Raw genomic sequence first — 20,353 nt, 5'->3', positions numbered from 1 at the left:
TGCAAATTCTCTAAAACTCAACAAGCAGGCACATCCACTCAAGTCTACTCTCACATTTTATTGACAGAGATTCACCAGCTGAAATGAATTAAAAGCACCGATTTCAACACAGATTTGTGTTCTTTGGCCAATGGTCAGCCTAACCTTGGGTGTTGAGAGAAAAGAGTCAGCCCCATTCAGCTGAGGGAGGGTAGAAGAGTTTATATAGGTGACAATTTGTTACAACAAAGTTGCTATCCATAATTATTTTATTAACATTTAGATGCATTACAGAGCTCTTGTGCCTTTCAGCCTTCAGGGGGATCCCAGGGGTGCCCCAGGCTCACAGACACCGGCATGAGGCAACGCAGGCTGAGCACAAGGAGCTTGTAGGAAATCCTTACAAAGGTCTTAGCAGCGGGCACTGCCCCTTTCTATTGTACAATGGTCTTGTTAGCACTGAAAGGTGCCACCAAAAGGGACATATTCCACTCAGTCTGTCAAGGAGGTACAGGCATACACAGATCGAGAGATGGCACAGTGGCATCTGGTGGGTATTCGTTGTATGGCTGGCACCCGGCCATAAGCTGTTCGTATTTAGTCTCTCCCCACCTCTCTTGCTGTGTCCATATACTTGTCCATACACTCCATAAAAAAAAAAAAAAAAAAAAAAAAGCCATCCATCACCTGCATACTTGTACGACACATTTTTTTGGCATCTGTGTTCGTCTACCTACTCGGTGTTTATTCATTATTTAGGAAATAGGCAATTCCACTTCATCTTTCTAAACCTCCACCGCTTTGATGCCATTCTCTACAACACTTTAAACATATTGGCATTTTTTAACAAAGCAATTTCAATTTTTCATCAAAAATAAATGCAGGTTTATACATCATTCAGCTAGCAGAGGAGTTTTTGATTCCCATTAGCACCTCAGGCTAAGAAATTACGAACACTTGGTGGTTAGTGCCTTGCATGAGCTTTTGCCACTTCCATTCCCCAAATAATCAACTTTTTAATGAAAGATAGATAAGCATTTCAGAACACAAAAACAGCAATATGAAAACAGATCAAAAAGCCATCAAGCTCTCTATCGAGGAACAAGTTAATAAAACCAAAAAATAGAGCCATTTTCCCAGCATAGTCTCACTCCCCATCATTATGTGGTTAGGGGACTTTCCAAGACAGAGTTTATGGCCAGCTAGTCAGGAAGGAATTTCCTTTCCATGACTTTGCCCAGTCACTTTTTTAATCCATTCGAATTTTTACCATTTATAGAACCTCCCAAAAGAACCATTTTTGTTGTTGTTTTAAAGGGGTGGGTGTGTCATCAGACATCTGGGTGGCAGAGGCTTCATAGCTCCTGGGATGCACCCCCTGCAGGCACAACCCACCACACCAGGATCTGGAGAAGGCCAGAGGGAATCCTTCCGAAGGATGCTGCAGTCACCCTGCTTCTCACATGGCCCAGCTGAATTCTTCCTACAGCGGTGTGTGTCTTTTGCCATCCAGCTCCTTTGTTATCAGGATATACCCTGGGAAAGGAAACATTTGAGGGCTCGCTCCACGTCTCAGGAAAGTTCCCATGACGTGATGGCCCAACCCATACTGCTCCCAGCTCTGCTTTTGATGTGGATTCAGGTGAGGGCAGCCAGAGTCTGAGGTAGGAACAAGACCTCTGGGTGGATTGTGTGTGCTCATTGCCCTCTGTGTGCCTTCCCCCAGTTCACAAGGACAGGCAGGTGGGAGAGCTGGGAGCAGCAGGCTCTCCAAAGGATGTTTGTATGAGGCTTTTACTGGGATATGTGCAGGGTTTAGTGCTTGTTCAAAAATCAGAAAGGGTGCTGGGCTCCAGCAGATATCCTGGCTTCACCTTGCTCCTGGGAGAGGAGAGAGGGCCTGTCCTGTAACGACACACATACTCAACTCAAAGTGAGCTCATATCCTGAGTACCTAATCCTGGGACCTGCTGAATCTCTGAATATTTGCAGGGCTACACCTACAGATATTAGTGAAGTTAGTGAAGGCCTCGAATATAAAGTTAGTGAAGGCCCCTCAACATTTTGGCTGCCTCCACGTCTTCCTCTCCTTCTTCAAATGTGGTTAGTTCTGGTCATGCGCATTAAATTACCCCAGCAAAAGGTTTTCTTTCAACTTCCAAACCCTTGTCTCAGCCTCACCCTAAACAGAAAATTAGCCTCATTAAGGAGACAAGAGCTTGTCTCAAGCTCCATCCATTGTTCCTGCTGAGGCCTAGAGGCATTTCTCACCTCTTTGGAAGCAAAGCCAGCAGCTTCAGGGAGCAACCTTACCCCCACCTCTTTTTTCCAGCTCTAAGGCTTCCCCCGTTTTTTTTCTGTCTCCAGTAAAAGCTTCTGTCTAGTAATTAAAGGCCACCAAGATTAAAAGCATGCTAATAGCACAAATGAAAAATGCTCCTTTGGGTGAGCTTTGCTTTACTGCGAACTGCATTCCAGGAGCCCTCAACTATGTCTCAGATTTGGGGTTAGGAGGCACTCAAAACTTGTAAAGCCAGAATCCCTGCACTTTATACCCCTGTGCATCTGCCAGGGGATACAAGATATCCATGGGATACAAGCATATTTCTCACATTTTTTTTATCATTAATCCTCTTGCTATCTGGTCTGTACAAGTGTTACATGCACACCGCACAGAGGGAGGGCAAAACATCCATGCAACACAGCTGGGGCTTAGCTTGTAAAGCTAAAAAAGGATTCACTGATATGTAGCACCCAGGCTTGTGTTATGTGGGTACTTGCTTCAGTGACCTCTAGATGAGATTTTGCATAAACCAAAACCAAGATAGAAAGGCAGAGCTGTTAGTTAAATCTGCCTTTCCGTGTCAGTAAAGTTCAGGTTTTCTGCCATGACCAAGAACGGTCAGACCACAGCGCAGTAACCCTGCCAAAGGCAGGTCTGCAACAATTTTTACTAGTTTATACCGGAAAAAAATCATGGTTTTACAGAGGACTTTTAAAAGCTCTCCACAGCTCAAAACCATGGGGCTTTCAGGGGAAAGATTTGAGATCATTTTACGTTAAGCTCATGGTGACGATGGCTGAAGAGACTTTGACAAATTTCAAACACCTTTGAGGCAGGGAGGTGCCTAACATTGAGCTGGTAACCCAGCTTCTCAGCACTTCAGATACAAGCATCCTCTAGGTCATTTTTGGGGGGGAAGTGTGTTCATTTGGGTGATGTACGTCCAGATCACGTACCACGGCACACAGCAGCAGCCTGTGTGATTACAGAGAACATCAGCCAGCTCTCCCAGTCAGGAGCTGTGTGTGTTTCTTCAGACACTGTGTTTAACGTCTCAGGGACCTGATTTCAGGTTTTGTATCTGCTGGCTCCTGCACCACCCCTGGATGCAACCATGAGGCCTCACAGACCCTGGCGTGGAACAGGGGCTGCTGTATCACAGTGCTGACCCAGGGAACTGGCAAAGTCCCTTCTAACCCTGCCCCTGTAATTATGGATATATTTTTAAATATAGGCCCAATAACTTGCTTCATGAACCTCTGCAGACAAAGTATCTTTCCTTTATTCCCCTTTTTATGTAGCCATGAATCACATCAGCTTTATTACCAGCACTGTCACAGTAGAAATTCATGCTGCAATGGAGAAACAGCGCTGAAATCTCTTTCAGAGGCTACGTCCAAGTGGTGGAGAGTGTTCTGTCTTCACTGAGGGAGAAAAGCCTCATGCAAACTAAAACCCTTAATGTATTGTGTCTGAATGCAGCATATTCATCGAAGAGCCTGTATCCATGTCCTGTTTTCACCAATATTTACCACTTTACTAATTTTTGTGTTAATGCAGGCATTTTCAGCACTACCTTATGTGTAATTCCAGAACACAGATAAAAATGTTGAAAAACTGCTGGTGTACTGTTTCCTGTAGAAATTCACTCGGAATTTACCAAGTCTGTAAAGATTAAATAGATGATAAAGATTAAATATAGATGTGTTAAAAGGGTGTTTTTTGTTTTTGGCAATAGGTACTTCAATAGATACTTCAACACATGCTTCTTAGTACTACAGAAATGTTGGCCGTTCAACTTACTGTTGAATGAATGAAATACAGACATTCAACTTACTGTCACACAATGTTGATTAAAAAAAAATAAATCAAATGTACTACCTCCTTACAGTATCTTCAGGATCTTTTATATCTTTAATAGACAAAAGACACCTTGGTTATAGCCAAACAAGATCAATTTTATCTGACAATATCTATGTGCCATAAAACTATCCTTTTTTTTTTTTTTTTTTCCCTGGAGCTAATGTCACACTAACAGCTTATTAGTATAGTGCCCCAAGGTGGTGTCATATTTACTTTTTTAATCATGCTGGTGGTATGTAAGAAAAACTTCAAAGAAATACTTCTCCCCCGGTAGGATGGATGGTCTGCAGAGCAGCTCTTGTTCGATTTACAGACCAATGAAGTGACTGCAGAAGGCTGCTATTTTCACTTATTAGCCAGCATCTCATGTAAAGAAAAGACATTTTGCTGCCAAGATAAAAAACTGCCCTAAAATGAATGGCTTTTTCACACAGATTCAGAGTAATAAAAGTAAGAGGTGAGGTATGTGTTAACTTAAGAAACAGGAATCATCACAAACATGCATCTGCCTGCTCTGCAGGCTGCCCTTACATGGTTGAAAATGTCAAGATGCCAATATTATGCAGCTATTCTGATTAAAAGTGTTGTTATGTCATGCATCTGTCTTCCTCCATACATGAAAAATTTGATTGTTGATAATGGCTGCCTGTTCTCACCACTGTGCTTAAGTTTCACACTCTTAAAAAGCAGGACTTGATAGCACTGAGAAGTGCTACTTGTGTCACAGGCATGCCAATGTGGCAAAAATTTAGACCACTTCAGATACAACTTCTGATACTTACTATTTCAATGGCACATTAAGTTTAGCTGCTACTACACTAGAAATCCACAGCTCGCTTAATGGCTGAATCTTAGCTCTGCAGAAGCCTTCATCTGGATCTATGCCCACCAACAACATTGCCTCGGGCTACATACCCTCCTGCGGTGTGCAATCATTAGGGAAAAAACATTCAGCTTTTTCAGTCAGTTGTTTCCAGAGCTTCTGACCTGGGATGCTGATTTTTCACACAAACTAGCTATATCAATATCGTGCTGCTGAACTTTAATTTTTCATGTCTCTGTTGGATGCAGACAGGCTATGAAGACTAAAACAGCGCTCATGTCAGCAAGAACCAGCCTTCCCCTTCCCTGCTTTTCTTTCTGTTGGCCTACAGCAGACTGTGATGCATACACTCAATGCCTGCACTTGACATAAGTCCTGCTTAGGTTATGAACCACAGTAGGCCTCGATGTGACCATTCCTTAACCTGGACAGCTCATTAATAACAGAGCACCTGGTGAGTGCTCATAGCCATGACCACGAGCAAAGGGGGGCGCAGCCCTAGAGCAAGTGACCATTGAAATCCTAAATGGTGAAATAATGAATTGTATGAGGTCGAGAGCAATATGGTAAGTTTGACTACAAGCCAAACATTTTGCCTTGTAAGTATGGCAGTGAAAGAAAGCTTAATTTGAAGTCTCCTTGCTGAAGCAGTGGGCTGCAGTGATCTCCCCTTGGGCAGGGATGCCTCTCAAGGTTACTCCTGGAGGGTGAGATCCTTACTAACCACGTATGTTGATGAATGAAACTTTAGTTTTTAAAGCTGCCCGATTTATGCTAAGATTTAGCAACTTGAATATGCAGTAGATTAATCACTGTGAATCTTGTCATCATAACAAATTAATGATATCAATCTACTTACTATAATAAACAGAATTACTGTTATATCATTAATCAGGTATTTATTTTCACCGGCTTTAGAATCATTAAGGTTGGAAGAGACCTCCAAGATTACCTGGTCCAACCATCCCCCCACCACCAACGTCACCCACTAAACCTTGTCCCTAAGCACCGCGTCCAACCTTTCCTTGAACCCCCCAGGGACGGTGACTCCACCACCTTCCTTCCAATGCCTGACGGCTCTTTCTGAGAAGAAATGTCTCCTCATTTCCAACCTAAACCTCCCCTGGCACAACTAAAGTGTTGAATATTGCCTACAGGTAAGAGTTAGATGGAGCCCAGTTCTGGGCTCCCTGGTACAAAAAAAGACAGGGATGTCCTGGAAAGAGCCCAGCAGAGGGCCACAAAGATGATATGGGGCCTGGAGCATCTTCCCTATGAGGAAAGACTGAGCGACCTGGGTCTGCTTGGACTGGCGCACGCTTCATTGGGTTAGAAACTGGCTGGATAGCTGGGCCCAAAGGGTCGTGGTAAATGGAGTCAAGTCCAGTTGGGAGGACAGTCACTAGTGGCGTTCCCCAGGGCTCGGTACTGGGGCCGGTCCTCTTTAATATCTTCATCAATGATCTGGATGAGGGCATTGAGTGCACCCTCAGTAAGTTTTCAGATTACACCAAGTTAGGGGCGTGTGTCGATCTGCTCGAGGGTAGGAAAGCTCTGCAGGAGGATCTGGATAGGCTGCACCGATGGGCTGAGGTCAACTGCATGAAGTTCAATAAGGCCAAGTGCCAGGTCCTGCACCTGGGGCACAATAACCACAATAACTGGGAGATGAGTGGTTGGAGAGCTGCCAGGCAGAGAAGGACCTGGGAGTGATGGTGGACAGTCAGCTGAATATGAGCCGGCAGTGTGCTCAGGTGGCCAAGAAGGCCAACGGCATCCTGGCTTGTATCAGAAACAGCGTGACCAGCAGGGCTAGGGAGGTGATCGTCCCCCTGTACTCGGCTCTGGTGAGGCCGCACCTCGAGTACTGTGTTCAGTTTTGGGCCCCTCGCTACAACAAGGACATCAAGGTGCTTGAGAGGGTCCAGAGAAGGGCGACGAAGCTGGTGACGGGCCTGGAGAAGAAGTCCTACGAGGAGCGGCTGAAGGAGCTGGGCTTGTTCAGCCTGGAGAAGAGGAGGCTCAGGGGCGATCTTATCGCTCTTTACAGATACCTTAAAGGAGGCTGTAGTGAGGTGGGGGTTGGCCTGTTCTCCCACGTGCCTGGTGACAGGACAAGGGGGAATGGGCTAAAGTTGCGCCAGAGGAGTTTTAGGTTAGATGTTAGGAAGAACTTCTTTACCGAAAGGGTTGTGAGGCACTGGAACAGGCTGCCCAGGGAGGTGGTGGAGTCACCATCCCTGGAAGTCTAAAAGACGTTTAGATGTAGAGCTTAGGGATATGGTTTAGTGGGGACTGTTAGTTTTAGGTCAGAGGTTGGATGATCTTGAGGTCTCTTCCAACCTAGAAATTCTGTGATTCTGTGATTCTGTGAAGACTGAGAGGGGATCTCCTCAGTGTGTATAAATACCTGAGGGGTGGGAGACAGAGGGACTTGGCCAACCTCTTCTCAGTGGTTTGTGGGGACAGGACAAGTGGCAATGGCCACAAAATGGAGCCCAGGCAGTTCCGCACCAACATGCGGAAGAACTTCTTCACGGTGAGGGTGACGGAGCACTGGGACAGGCTGCCCAGGGAGGCTGTGGGGTCTCCTTCTCTGGAGATATTCAAGGCCCGTCTGGACGCCTGCCTGGGCAGCCTGCTCTAGGGAACCTGCTTTGGCAGGGGAGTTGGACCCGATGATCTCTGGAGGTCCCTTCCAACACCTACAGTTCTGTGTGATTTTGTGACTTTCTACTTTTATTTGAACTTTTACACACAAGCTTGTGGCTTGCAGAGAACGTTTTGTTGAGCCTGCTTTTCACAAGAAAGCCACTTGGGCTCAACATTCCGTGAGATTTCGCCTCACGACGAGGCTCTACAAACGGGACAACACAGGCTGCTTTAGCCTCTAGCCCCGGCCTATACCGAGCCCCACGCCCCCTCTCCCCGCTCTGCAGGGCGGAGGCAGCCCCGCCACAGGGCCGGCTCCGGGGGCGGGCGGGGAGGACACCTCCCCTCAGCCCCCGCCCCGCCCCGCCCCGCCTCCCTCACCGCAGCTCCTCCCGACGCGGCCTCTTCCTATTGGCTGCGCCAAGTGCGCCCGCGCCCGCTCCGCCAATCAGCGGCGGCCACGGCGGGGACAGGCGGCGGGGGGTGGGCGGGGCTTGCCCTGAGGAGCGGCGGCGGCGGAGGGAGCAGGGGGCAGCCATGGGGGCGCGCGCCGCGGGCCGCCTCTGGTGGGGTAGGAGCCGCGCGCCGGGGAAGGGCGGGAAGGCGCTGAGGGGAGCGGGGGGGCCGCCATTTTGTGCGCCCCCCGCCGCCATTTCGGGGAGCCCCCGGCCGCCATTTCGGGGGCCCCGGGAGGTCTGAGGGGGGCTCCGGCCGCCATTACGGGGGCTCCAGGTGGCGGTGGGGGTCCGGGGAGGGGTTGGGGGCGTGATAGGAGCCCAGGCAGCAGGAAAAAAAAAAGCTTTAATTATCTTATTCTGCTTCTAAAACCTACTCTCGTCTTCAGTGACTTGTTTTTTCTTTCTGTTTGTGTTTTCTTGTTCTGGGATTTTTTTTGTTTCTACCTTGTCTGGTTGCCCTGAGTTGGGCTTAAGGACTGTAGGAAAGAAATTAATGGAAGCCAAAAGGAGGAGGCGCAGGGGAGCTGCGCTTCCTCTCCCGCTCCCCCTGTTGCTGGGCTGAATAAATCCCTAAATCCGCTCAGCGCTCCCCATTGCAGCCCTATGTACAAGAGCTGAAGGTGCAGGTAATGCCCAGCCACTGGGGGGAGGCTCTCGCTCTATCAGGGTGAGTTTGGGCCTCAGAAGGTCCCTAAGGAGGGAGTTCACCTAAGACACCTCCCAGCAAAAGCTTTTCTGCCCTCAGCAAAAGCTTTCCTGCCTAGCTGCTCGGACTTGGAGCTTGGCTTTTCGATGAGAACAAATAATAGCATTGTGGAGCCACCTTGGTTGGTTTCACAATGCTCCTGGCTGTGTAGTTTGCTTACGTTGGAGAACAACTTCTGAAATTAGATTATCTGAGGTTGGTTCTACCCCTAAGAATCGAGCAATACCATGTTTGCATTTTCCTGGCTTAAAGGATTGTAGGAAAATAATCTTTTTACTTTCTAAAGATGAATTAAACCGTGCATATTTCACAATAGAAAGGAAAACTACGCTGCTGGTTTATGAGTCAGAGTTAAAATAAAAATCAAAACACAGTGGTATGTATCTAGGTAAATTTTACCACGTGCTACCTTCTGTAAGCTCTCTTTGGCATATTTTTTTGCACGAGGCAGAACTTGTCTATTTGAAGTGTCTGGGAGCTGACAGAAATGGCTGGGTGAGCTCTGTTCGGTTTCTGAATGTATTTTGCCATAGGTCTCATGGGTGATGATAAAATACACTGGGTTAGTTTTAATCATCTCTTTCCATTGTGGGAAGAGTTTCTGTCGGGAATGGCTTTGGCATTCAAGTACCGTTCTGCATCTTTGTGCTCCTACTCTGCCCTGGCGGCAGTTGTTACTGTAGGGCACTGTAACATGCTGTGACAGCCACATATCGCCCTAGAAGCTGCTTGATCTGTGCTGATGAAGTGCTCCTTGTGTGTGGGCAAACTGAAGGGACAGAGCCCATATAACAGGGAAATCCAGTGGTGGAAACCAGCTGGGATCGCCCTAAAAGAGGGCTAAAAGAGCCTGTTAGGAGGGGGCGTGGAGCGCTGGGTGAGGTGCTGGCTTGCAGTGGGGTGATTCAGCCCTGACCTCTGGCTGAGCAATCTGAAAGATGTTTTTTTCTTTCTGCTTCTCTCATCTGCAGACTACACATAATGAAACTGCCTTTTTTCGAGCAGGACTGTTAAAGCGTAGGTGATGCTGTGCAGTCTGTGTGCCGTGTGCTGCAGAGTTCTGCATCACTGAGCCATATCTTCAGTTTTGAAGAGAGACAAGGTGCAGCTTGCCATGCGAGTTATTAACCACTTGCAAAAAAGTTAACTATTTTTTCATTAGTTCCGACTTCAGTGTCTGAGCTTTTACTCCCCTGAGACTTTGGTGGGTTAAGAAAATCTTCTGCTTTATGGACTATGTTACAAAGATGCTTGTCTCTCATAAAGTCAGGTCTTAATCCTCGGACAAAGTAGAAAGAAGGATTGTGAGGTTTAATGTGGAAAGTCTCAAGTAATAATAAGATATAGAAGTGACTAGAAGTAAAAAATGTTTTAACAGAGGTGCGGGCAGTTGGCTTAGGAGGTCCTATGAGAAAACTGAGAAGGAATTGTAGCTGATCTTGGGGGTCCACGTGGAAGTCCTGCCAGTCTGGTACCAGCAGAAGTTAGGGTTGCAGCTTTGACTGAATGTTCTCTGGAGATCCTCAGCTTAGCAGGAGTCCCCCTTGCTGTAGGCATAGAGAATATATTACATGATCCTCTTAAACTGTGATTTAACTGGGAAGGGAGACTGCATATGTTGCCTTCATTTCTCTTTCGTCTGGTGAGGCCGGAGTTCCTCACCCTCCCCTTACCCCCCCTTTTTTTTTCTGCTGACGTGAAAGCTTGCTTAGGGGTGGGGAGATGATTTAGCCATGGAAACAGGAGTGCCATAAATGGTCTGTGGGAATGCTGATTGCTTTGCTTTTCGTTCTAGGCACAGTGAGCTGCACGTTATTCCTGGCAGTTAACGGGCTGTACTCGGCCAGCGACGATGTGATAGAGCTAACACCAACCAACTTCAACAAGGAGGTCATTCAGAGTGACAGCCTGTGGCTCGTCGAGTTCTACGCCCCATGGTGAGAATTACATCAGATGTAATCAGATGGGACTGTGTGTAAATCTGGATTTTGGTGCTCACATTTACATATATTTGGAAAGCCAGGTAGCTTGTAAGAGCAGTGTGTGTATGTATGTATATGTATCTATATAATATATATATATGGAGGGTTTTGGCTTTTTTAAAGTTGTCTGATCAATTATGTGATGTGGCATAGCCCCTTCACCTCTTCACGGGTAGAAATCTTTTGTTTTGCAAACCCAACAAAGCTGCTTTCTGCTTCATCAAATAGTTCTGCAATCTGAATGAATATTATTATTATTTTTTTTTTCCTTCTAAAAGGTGTGGTCACTGTCAAAGACTAACCCCTGAGTGGAAGAAAGCCGCAACAGCATTAAAAGTAAGTTTAATTTTTCACAAATGCACTTGCAGCAGAGAACTGAGGAGAATCTGTCTGTTTTTCGTCTTGCTTGGAAACGTGGTAGCAGAATGGAAATACCCTGAATCGTAGCCCTTCAATTACACTTGTCCTGCTGTGGAAGTGGCCCATAAAAGGTGGCACACAGGCGCTTAAAAGTTCACTTTTTCTAAAAAGCCATTCAATTGTAGAAGGAAGCAAGTCAATTTTGTCCCAGCAAGTTTCCATTACTGTTTTCCAGGTCTGCTTTTAACAGCACCACAGGACTTTAGAATCCAGTCATCTCCCAAAATAGCACGTTCATCTTTTCTTCCTCGCTGTCCCGTCCCCTGCTACTGAAATACAGGAACAGGGTGAACTGAGTATTTGAACACAGCTTTGTAAGCTGTTGGTGATGAGTTTTTCTTTCATTACAGAAACCTTAGTCATTCAGTGATTCTCTGAGCTCTTTCCTACATAAAATACATATTCCTTTTTTTTTAAGGGGGGGAAAAAAAACCTTTAAAACTTAGGATAAAGAAAGAAATGAGCATCAGAGGTGTTCCCTGGTTTAATGCTTTTGGGTTACAGCATCTTTCAGTGACTCTTCTCTTAGCTTCCTAATAACTGTCTCCAGCATGTGCAGAGTACAAAATGTGTTAAATGACTGTTGAAGGCTTGTCTTAATTTTTGTTTTTACTTCCACAGGGCGTAGTGAAAGTAGGTGCAGTAGATGCAGATAAGCATCAGTCCTTGGGTGGACAGTACGGCGTCAGAGGGTTTCCAACTATCAAGATATTTGGAGCCAACAAAAACAAAGCAGAAGATTATCAGGGTAAATGTGATCCTCTTTCGTGTGCTGCGCAGCTAAAAGCATCTCTGAATGCAGTAATTGTGCTAGTTGCTAGTGCCGTCTTGTGTTGCAGTTCCTCCCTGTCTAGTGCTTTTAGTAACGGGGAGAGACAGGTGGGTGGGATTTGCTGGCCAAGTTGTGCATATTTTAGTTCAAGCTGCGTGTCCCATCAGCAGTTCTTAGTTGGTGGAGCTTGATGGGCAGCTCCGGAAAATTTCTCCTTCCCTGCTGTTCAGTGGAACTCACCCCAGTCACCCCCTCCATCAGATAAGGAGGATGTTTGAAGAGCAGAGAGAGAGTGAATCCTTGTGTTGTGGGTCAACAACGTCCCACCACCGGTGCTGTATCGCTCACAGCCCAGTCCTGCTTGTCCTAAGGAAACCTAGGGAAAGAAAGCGTTCCTTAAATTTGTAATTTAGTCAGCTTTAGAATGGCTTTTTGGTGTTATAATTGTTCGTTTTGCCGTGTTGCAGGTGGCAGGACAAGTGATGCCATTGTTGATGCTGCCCTAAGTGCTCTTCGGTCCCTGGTGAAAGACCGTCTCAGCGGCAGGAGTGGAGGATATAGTTCTGGGAGACAGGTACTTGAGGAAACGCGGTTGTGCTTTGAGCTGGAGGCTGTCCAGGGCAGGAGGCTGGGGATGTGCCCCCTGTTTTGAGTATTTCCAAGGACCGGGGCTCCACAGAGACTGCACTCCCCAGGCAACCTGTGCCAGTGTTTGACCACCCAAGCAGTAGAAGCATTTTTTCATACTCATAAATGGACTTCTTGGCTGGATTGCAGCAGTTCAGCCTGTTTGCAGTGCAGCTCACTGTCTCCTTATCAAACCTACACTTTTATGAGTTCCTGAAGGAGGATATTAGGGGAAACTGTGTCAGAAGCCTTAGGAAGTAAAGACAGGGACCATCCACTGCTGTGTCCTTATCCACCAAACTGGGCAGCCCTCAGAGGAAGCTGTCAGGTTGGGCAGTGTGGCTTTTCTGTAGTAAACCTGACTACTAGTGAGTGACCTTTTTGTGTCCTTGGTATGCTTGGAAATGCCTTCCAGGAGGATTTGCTGTTACCTTACGAGGGATTAAGGTGGTTTTGGAGCCTGCTTGGCATTGGAGCCACCCTTGCCTGGTCCAAGTCTAAGCTAGTGGGTTTTTTTTTTGCTTGTTTTTAAATTTGGTAATGTTCTGCTGTAGTTGCCTTGCTGGATTTCTCCCTGAAGTTAAATTGAAACACTTCTCACTCATCCTACAATTTCTAAATCATCGAGTAAGTCTCTTGACATCCTCAGGTTGGCCAGATACAAGGTTTGGGTGGGCTGCACCGTGTGGTGTGTGTCCCACTGGCATCTTCTGTACAGAAAGCAGGGCACAAAGGTGGCCCAGGTGGGTTGTGGAGGAGAGCCCTTCATTCTTGGACTGATCTGGGCATGAAGAACTTGGGAAGCGTTCCCACATGTTCCTGTTAGTCAGTTTGACCCAAAAGCTGTTTTTAATAGAAGATTTTCTTGCTGTTTCTTCAAAGTGCCATGGGAATAGGCTGCGTATATTTGTTGTCAGTTCTAAAATGGGAAAGTTGTATGACCTAACGCTGCCCGGTTTGTATCTAACTCAAATAAAGAGCGCTTGGTGCAGCATGAGGTGATGAGGTGGGAGAGCTTGTGTGGGAAACCCATTTTGGCTGCTGCTTATGTGAGGGTCTGTTTGTTTCTCACAGAGCAGAGAGAGCGGAGGTGGAGACAAGAAGGACGTGATTGAGCTGACTGACGACAGCTTTGATAAGAACGTCATAAACAGCGACGATGTGTGGATGGTGGAGTTTTATGCCCCGTGGTGCGGGCACTGCAAAAAGTAAATGAGTTTGTTTATTTGTTTTGACAGTTTGGTTTCCATTAGTGTTCATTTATGTGCAATACCCTTACGTCCCTGAAAGGGACCTTAGAAAAACACACTTCTGATATACCTATAAGGTGTTTTCACCAAAAATGTGTGGGCTTCTCCAGCATAGAGCACCTTTGATGCTGTTCTGGCTGCTCTCTCCCTTAGCAGTAAACTCCCAGTTACCAACGGGAAGGAGATCAAGAAGTTTTATTAACCTCTTCACTCCTTCAGATGCAGGATTTGAGTCTAACTTTTAATAATCCAGCTGGCTGTCTTATCCTGCAGGTTTTTATTTTCCCTCTGTGTGATGTATGCTCCATACTTTTGGAATGTGGTATGCTTTCTCTAACCCTGAGAGGACTTTGAGCACTGATAATCTGTTGTTTTTCAGCCTGGAGCCAGAATGGGCAGCTGCTGCCACTGAGGTGAAAGAACAAACCAAGGGGAAAGTAAAGTTGGCTGCGGTAGACGCGACAGTCAATCAGATGCTGGCGAGCCGGTATGGGGTGAGTGTGCCTGGCAGTGGTTATCATTTCCTTTCCGTCCCTAGTAAGTCAGATTTCCCTCTGGTCTTACTGAACTGATTGTAGCCTGGCACCACTTAGATGTTTTGTTCTAAAAATGTTGGCACATACAATCTTTACACAATGAATTCATTCCTGAACATCAGTAACAATATAAAAGGGGTCAGAGGAAAAGAACAAACCTGTTGGTTGCTGATGAAAAAGGCTGTTCACTTCCATAGCATCCCGAATAGCTTTATCACTGTAGTGAGAGGTCTCTCCTTTCACACCTTTATGTTGTCTGAGTGTCTCCAGAACGCACACGGGTGGCTCTGAGCCACTTACCGGGGATCACTTCACCAGTGGCACCCAGATCAGTTTGCTGTGGGCCCAAACAAACTGGTAGTCTTGATTTTTAATATGGTGTGAGGGAACTTAAAGTGTGCTGCTTAAGTTCCCAGTAAGCACACGTGGCTGGCCATAAGCAAGAGCACTGAACGAATTGTATTTGAAGCGTAGCAGGAAGGAGCCTAAGGTCTGTCTGTTTGGTTTTTTTTGTTTGTTTGTTTGTTTGTTTTTTGTTGTTGTTGTTGTTTTTTGTTTTTTTTGATTTTTCCATGTAGGCACAGTGCTGTTTTGCCAGAGACTTAAGTGGGGGAAACTAATGTCTAGTAGATACGAAGGGTTATGGTAGTCCTCCTGTAATTAACGTGCAGTGCTTGGTACCTCTGAAGGGAGATGGAAAGCCTTGCTGTTTCATCAGTCCTAAAACTTGAAACGGTATTTCAGCATGTACCTACTGTTTTGAGTTGTTGCTTAAGTAGGAAGCGCCAGAATTGTTGCAAGTTCAGTTGCAAGAATTGATTCATCTACAAGTTAAATCTCCTCTTAATCTGGGATACATCAGGGTAGCCCATGCCTTCCACCACAGATGACCAGATTTACTGAGTTGGTGACTTAAACTTCTCTTGCAGATTCGTGGATTTCCCACAATTAAAATCTTCCAGAAAGGAGAAGACCCTGTTGATTATGATGGTGGGAGAACCAGATCTGATATTGTTGCTCGTGCTCTGGATCTGTTTTCTGATAACGCACCACCACCTGAGCTCTTGGAGGTACCCCTACTTTTTTTTTTTTCAAATTGCTTTTTCCATTATAACCTTTGTATCATTTTCATAGGACTATGTTGACTGTCAATAAAACAGGATGCTGCTTCTGTACCATTCTTGAGGCAGAAATAGTGAAGTATAACAATTCTGACCACTTTGCTTTCGGTTCTTTAATTCTGTGAATTCGCTGTGAATCTGCTGTTCACTAAAAGATTCAGAATTGGTACAGTGAAGGCACTGACAGCTTTTGTGCCGTTATTCCTGAACCCTCTTGGGGAATGAAGGAAAAGCTGAGTAAAGAACAAGATGGAAGGGTTTTAGCATCTGTATGCTCTCCTTTATGAATTGCATGAAAATTGACCCAACTTGTGGTCCAAAGGATTCTGTGCTCAGAATGGTGATTTCTGTTTTTGGCTTGATGGGGGTAGAATGGAAATGGTGATCGAGAGCAGTTGTCTCCAGAGTAGGGCATGTGCACCACTGTGGGTGTGCTAAGACATTGAGGTACGGGAAGAAAAACTTTCTGTACCATTAATGAAGTAAATAAAAATACATATTCTTAAATAGTGCTTATTTCACCCTTATCCTTCTTTAATCTCAATTCTTTGCATACTTTATTATATGCATAGGGTATTTGTACAATAGTAGGTGTATATTAGTTGTATATTGGGGCTGTGTGCTGAAAACATATTTTTTACTGATAGAGCATGGAGTCAAAGTTCGGTGACCACTGATCTACATAAATGTATTGATTCCTTTGTTTTTTAAGGTGGTAGATCAAATAGAAGTGGTATTGCTCCATCAAATGTCAGTTAAATTTCCCTGCGTTTAGCAAATGCTGCTCCCTGCTGGCTCTCCTTATGCTAACAACAGTGTGAACGGGAACTGCAGGCACAGGCATATGTCTGGGTGCGCAGTCTGCGGTGACCTGCAGTGAGACCAGCGGTTTGTTTTACACAAGCCCTGGTTTAAGGGCATAAATTTTGAGCTTGAAGTGGCATTTTGCTGTGTTCCGTCCAAGCCTTGTTTGATACTGCTTAATTTGCTCCAAGTCTTAACAGAAAGCTTTGTGAACTCTTTGTAATTAGCCTTAGCTTGGGGGACAGGGAAGCAGGTGGGGCTTGCAAGCTTTTGTGTTGTTTCAGATGCTTATTACTGGGTAGGATGGAGTCTGGTTGCTGGAGGGAAGTGCAAACACAGCTGGGTAATCAAAAGTCTTTTGTTGACTCTGTGTCTGTCTGTCTTCTAGATAATTAGTGAGGATGTTCTGAAGACTACCTGTGATGCTCATCAGCTGTGCATCATTTCTGTCCTGCCTCATATTCTTGACACAGGTAAACATACAAGCGAGCAGTCTTCTATATGAACTTGTCCCTTAAAGCATGTAGAAGTGTTTTTTTAATTTTTAATTCTGTCTGACAAACAGGAGCTTCAGGGAGGAATTCTTACTTGGATGTCATGTTGAAAATGGCTGAAAAGTACAAAAAGAAGATGTGGGGGTGAGTGGCATTGTGGCCTCATCTTTTTGGAAAAGATGTGGGCATTTTTAGAGGTAATGGGGGAGAATCTTGTATGGTAGTGATTTATCTGCAGAGAGCTGTTCCTGGATCCTCTATCCTGGTATTTCGCTAACTGTGCTGGGGCTGGAGGTGCCTTGTGTCACTAGAATAAACAGCTGTATTTTTCTTGTCTCCATGCATCTCTCAAGCCCTGTGTTTACAAGAGATATCCAAGCATTAATAAATCAGATTAAGCATGTTATACTCCTATCATGTTACAGTACTTTGGGGCAATATTTTGGACTCTTTCAGGGTCTTGCTGATGGCTAAGTCTGTCAGTGTGCCTGGCATTCTCAAAAAAAAAAAAAATTGCTAACAGTTCTCATGTTCCTGAAGGAGCAGGCCAGCAGGTTCAGCCTTTTTGCTCCTCTCTAGAGTGCATGTTGACCTCTCTGGGAAGTGAGAGTTGTTCTGACACTGACTGCTGTGAAAAGGGGGCAAAACAGCTTGAAAGCCTGGAGGAGAAATGCTGAGATAAGCTGGTTCCAAAGGATCCTCAGCAGACTTGTCAAGCATTAGGGGAACTGAGTCCTGACCAGTGAGGAAATAATGCTGGGTGAATGGTTGTTTATCCAGTCTTTGGCAAGAAATCTACAGTGGGACCTGGGCAGCACTTTGTCATGTTTGAGACCTGTGACTTGAGCCATTTTAAACATTGCTTATTATAGGTGCAGCTGTTTGTTCAGGCTGGTAGCGTTGTTCTTGCCTTGGAATGGCTTAGGTGGCTGTTCTGATTCACTAGAAAATAGCTGGGATTGGGGCTGGGTTGTTCAGGAGGGGCTTCCTTCTGTTTGGTGGTTCAAATCTGGGACCCCGATACTCCCTGCTGACTGGAGTAACAACCAGGGATGGGTTGACACTGTTGAGGGCAGTTCAGAACCCAGTACAAACTCTGCAGGGTGTGTGTGACTCTAAAACAAGTGCAATACTTATTTTTAATTACTTATTATCTTGTGTTTTCCTCCAGGTGGCTGTGGACAGAAGCAAGCGCTCAGCCAGACCTAGAGAGCTCTTTGGGGATTGGAGGCTTTGGGTATCCAGCAATGGCAGCTATTAATGCTCGGAAGATGAAATTTGCCCTTCTGAAGGGATCGTTCAGTGAGCAAGGGATCAACGAGTTTCTCAGGTATTAAATCTTTATTTAAGTGAGGCAAATCTTTTGATATCCGGTGCTGTGTCTCTCTGGACCAAAATCAGGCTGTCATGGATGAGATGAGACTTGCACAGTTAAATATAAAAGGCATTCACTGGAGAAAGGGAATGATTTCAGTGGGATTGCAATTACTAAAGCAGTTTACATTTGTGTGACAGACAGGTACTGTTAGGAAGTTGGCTGTTCAGAATTTATTGGTAGTTTTGCAAAGACTTTTGAAAATATCTTGAAAACAGAAGTGAACTTTGATCTTGAAAAATTCTGTTTCTCTAATAAACTGGTAAATTGGGATGTGGTAATCAATGCTGTTTAATTCAAATTGTGAGATCTGGTTAATCGTTAGTAATTGGGAAGTTCCGAATTTGGGAATTGCTAGCAGTGTCATTTCACAATTATATAAATGAATCTCAATCAGTGCTGTTGAGGTGCTTGAGGTTTTGTCTAGTGGTAGTCATCTTTCTGGTCCTGTGCCACGTCTGATGTGTCCCTGAAAATGCAAAAGGATTGATTAGCTCTTCAGCTTTTTAACGTTAAGCCTTCTGAGCAAGCATAAACCAGCAAGTGCAAGATGGGGTACTTCACAGCAGGAGCTGGTTTTATAGCACTTGCAACCAGCAGAGGCTTAAGAGTCCACTTAAAAAAACCTTGGTCTCGAGCTGTTCTAAGGTAGGGTTGAACCAGACTGTTCAGGTGGATGGAGACTGGAGAAAATTCTTAAAATTAATTTTTACTTGTCTCATCTCAGGGAACTATCTGTTGGTCGCGGCTCAACAGCACCAGTGGGTGGTGGAGCTTTCCCTAAAATTTACAAAGTTGAACCTTGGGATGGCAAAGATGGTGAGGTAAGAAAAGCTCTCTCTGTAAAAGTGCTGATGCTTTGCAAGGTTCAGAAGCAACTGGGCAGAGTAAGAACTAGTAGTGTGAAAATTCTTTTTTTAAAAATTATAGCAAATGATCATGGTGGTCTGGTGGCAGGATTTAGATCATGGGAAAACAGGCAGCAGGTTGATTGTCTGACACGAACATGGCACTCCTGTCGAGCTCTTAGGATGCAATTTGAAAGTTCAGTTACTTGCGACTGAAACATTTTACTGCCCATACTGAGTAAGGAAGGCGTGTATGCATGCAAGACCCAAACATTGTGGAGATTTTGGTTCTGCAACAAGCTTACCTTAATACCAAAGTTTTAATGTTGGAAAGTTTGAAAGCCCCACACAGTGACTGTGTTCTTGTTTAAAGTTCAACGCTGCTGTAAAAATCAGCTACTACCATGCTTTGGTCAATGTAATGGAATTAAAATAGAGACTATGGTAGTAGTTCTGTTACGTGGTCTATTTGTATTTGACTTTATCTGGAGTATATATGATTAGTAGAAAAAGTTCTTTTTCTAGTCTAAACTTTGATCAGTTATCCATTGCTTAATACCACTGAGCTCTTAGGAATGAAAAATAACAGGAGGGAGCTTTACATTTGGATGAAGGAAGGCTCTAAGTCAGTAATGTTTTAGTGTTGTGCACTGATAAACATTTGCTCAGAATTCTGGCTTTTTCACGTTTTCACAGCTTCCAGTTGAAGACGACATAGATCTCAGTGATGTGGATCTGGATGACTGGGATAAAGATGAGCTGTGAGAGACCTTCAGGAGACTTCTTTTCTTGGGAGAGTTTGCGCAGCAGTTTGCAACCTGGTTCCCATTCAGATGGATATTCCAGTGGCCTTTTTATGGAGAAGTAGCACACGACACACTGTGCTACGTGATGCACTGCAGCAGTGAACTGTACGCAACTCAAGAAAACATTGCAGAAATTCTATGAATTGTCATAACCAGTAAACTTGATTGTATTCTGTGTAACAAATATTTTGAGGACAACATGGATTTTTTTTTCTCTGAAACATCTTGGGGTTTATTTTGTTGATGGTGTGCTGTTTGAGTGTTCCTGAAGGCTGTTAGTGTAACCAATTTTAAATGTGATTTTTTTTTTCTTTTCCATGGAGGTGGAACCTGGTCAGCTTCTGTTTCAAGTAAAGAATAAAACGATATTTTTGACACACAGTGTTAGTCTTGTACAGAGTGACAGAGGTGCACATGGTAAAAGCTATCCTGTTTTGGGTGACTCCTGAAAAATGAATGGCAGAAGAGAGCCTGGAGAATGAGGGAGTCCTAAACCATACCTCCTCGCTGCGAAAGGTCTTGGCAGTTTGACCTCAAGCTTGGTTAGAGAGAC

The 20,353-nt window shown here is 45.0% G+C and overlaps 1 protein-coding gene across 1 annotated transcript; it reads left to right on the top strand.

Moving 5' to 3' along the window:
• Positions 1 to 8,019: 8,019 nt before the first annotated feature.
• On the top strand, positions 8,020 to 20,181 carry PDIA6 (protein disulfide isomerase family A member 6). The gene is made up of 13 exons (XM_027455233.3): positions 8,020 to 8,172; positions 10,561 to 10,702; positions 11,026 to 11,083; positions 11,789 to 11,915; positions 12,407 to 12,513; positions 13,641 to 13,774; positions 14,196 to 14,310; positions 15,282 to 15,422; positions 16,666 to 16,750; positions 16,843 to 16,915; positions 17,943 to 18,101; positions 18,874 to 18,970; positions 19,691 to 20,181. Exons 1-13 carry the CDS (start codon positions 8,139 to 8,141, stop codon positions 19,757 to 19,759), a joined length of 1,341 nt encoding a protein of 446 aa, XP_027311034.1. The 5' UTR covers positions 8,020 to 8,138; the 3' UTR covers positions 19,760 to 20,181.
• Positions 20,182 to 20,353: the final 172 nt, after the last annotated feature.

This window comes from Anas platyrhynchos, chromosome 3 (assembly GCF_047663525.1).
Source record: "Anas platyrhynchos isolate ZD024472 breed Pekin duck chromosome 3, IASCAAS_PekinDuck_T2T, whole genome shotgun sequence".
Taxonomy (NCBI): Eukaryota; Metazoa; Chordata; class Aves; order Anseriformes; family Anatidae; genus Anas; species Anas platyrhynchos.
The sequence above is the reverse complement of the archived record's forward strand: the minus strand, read 5'-3'. Positions and strand labels throughout refer to the sequence as shown.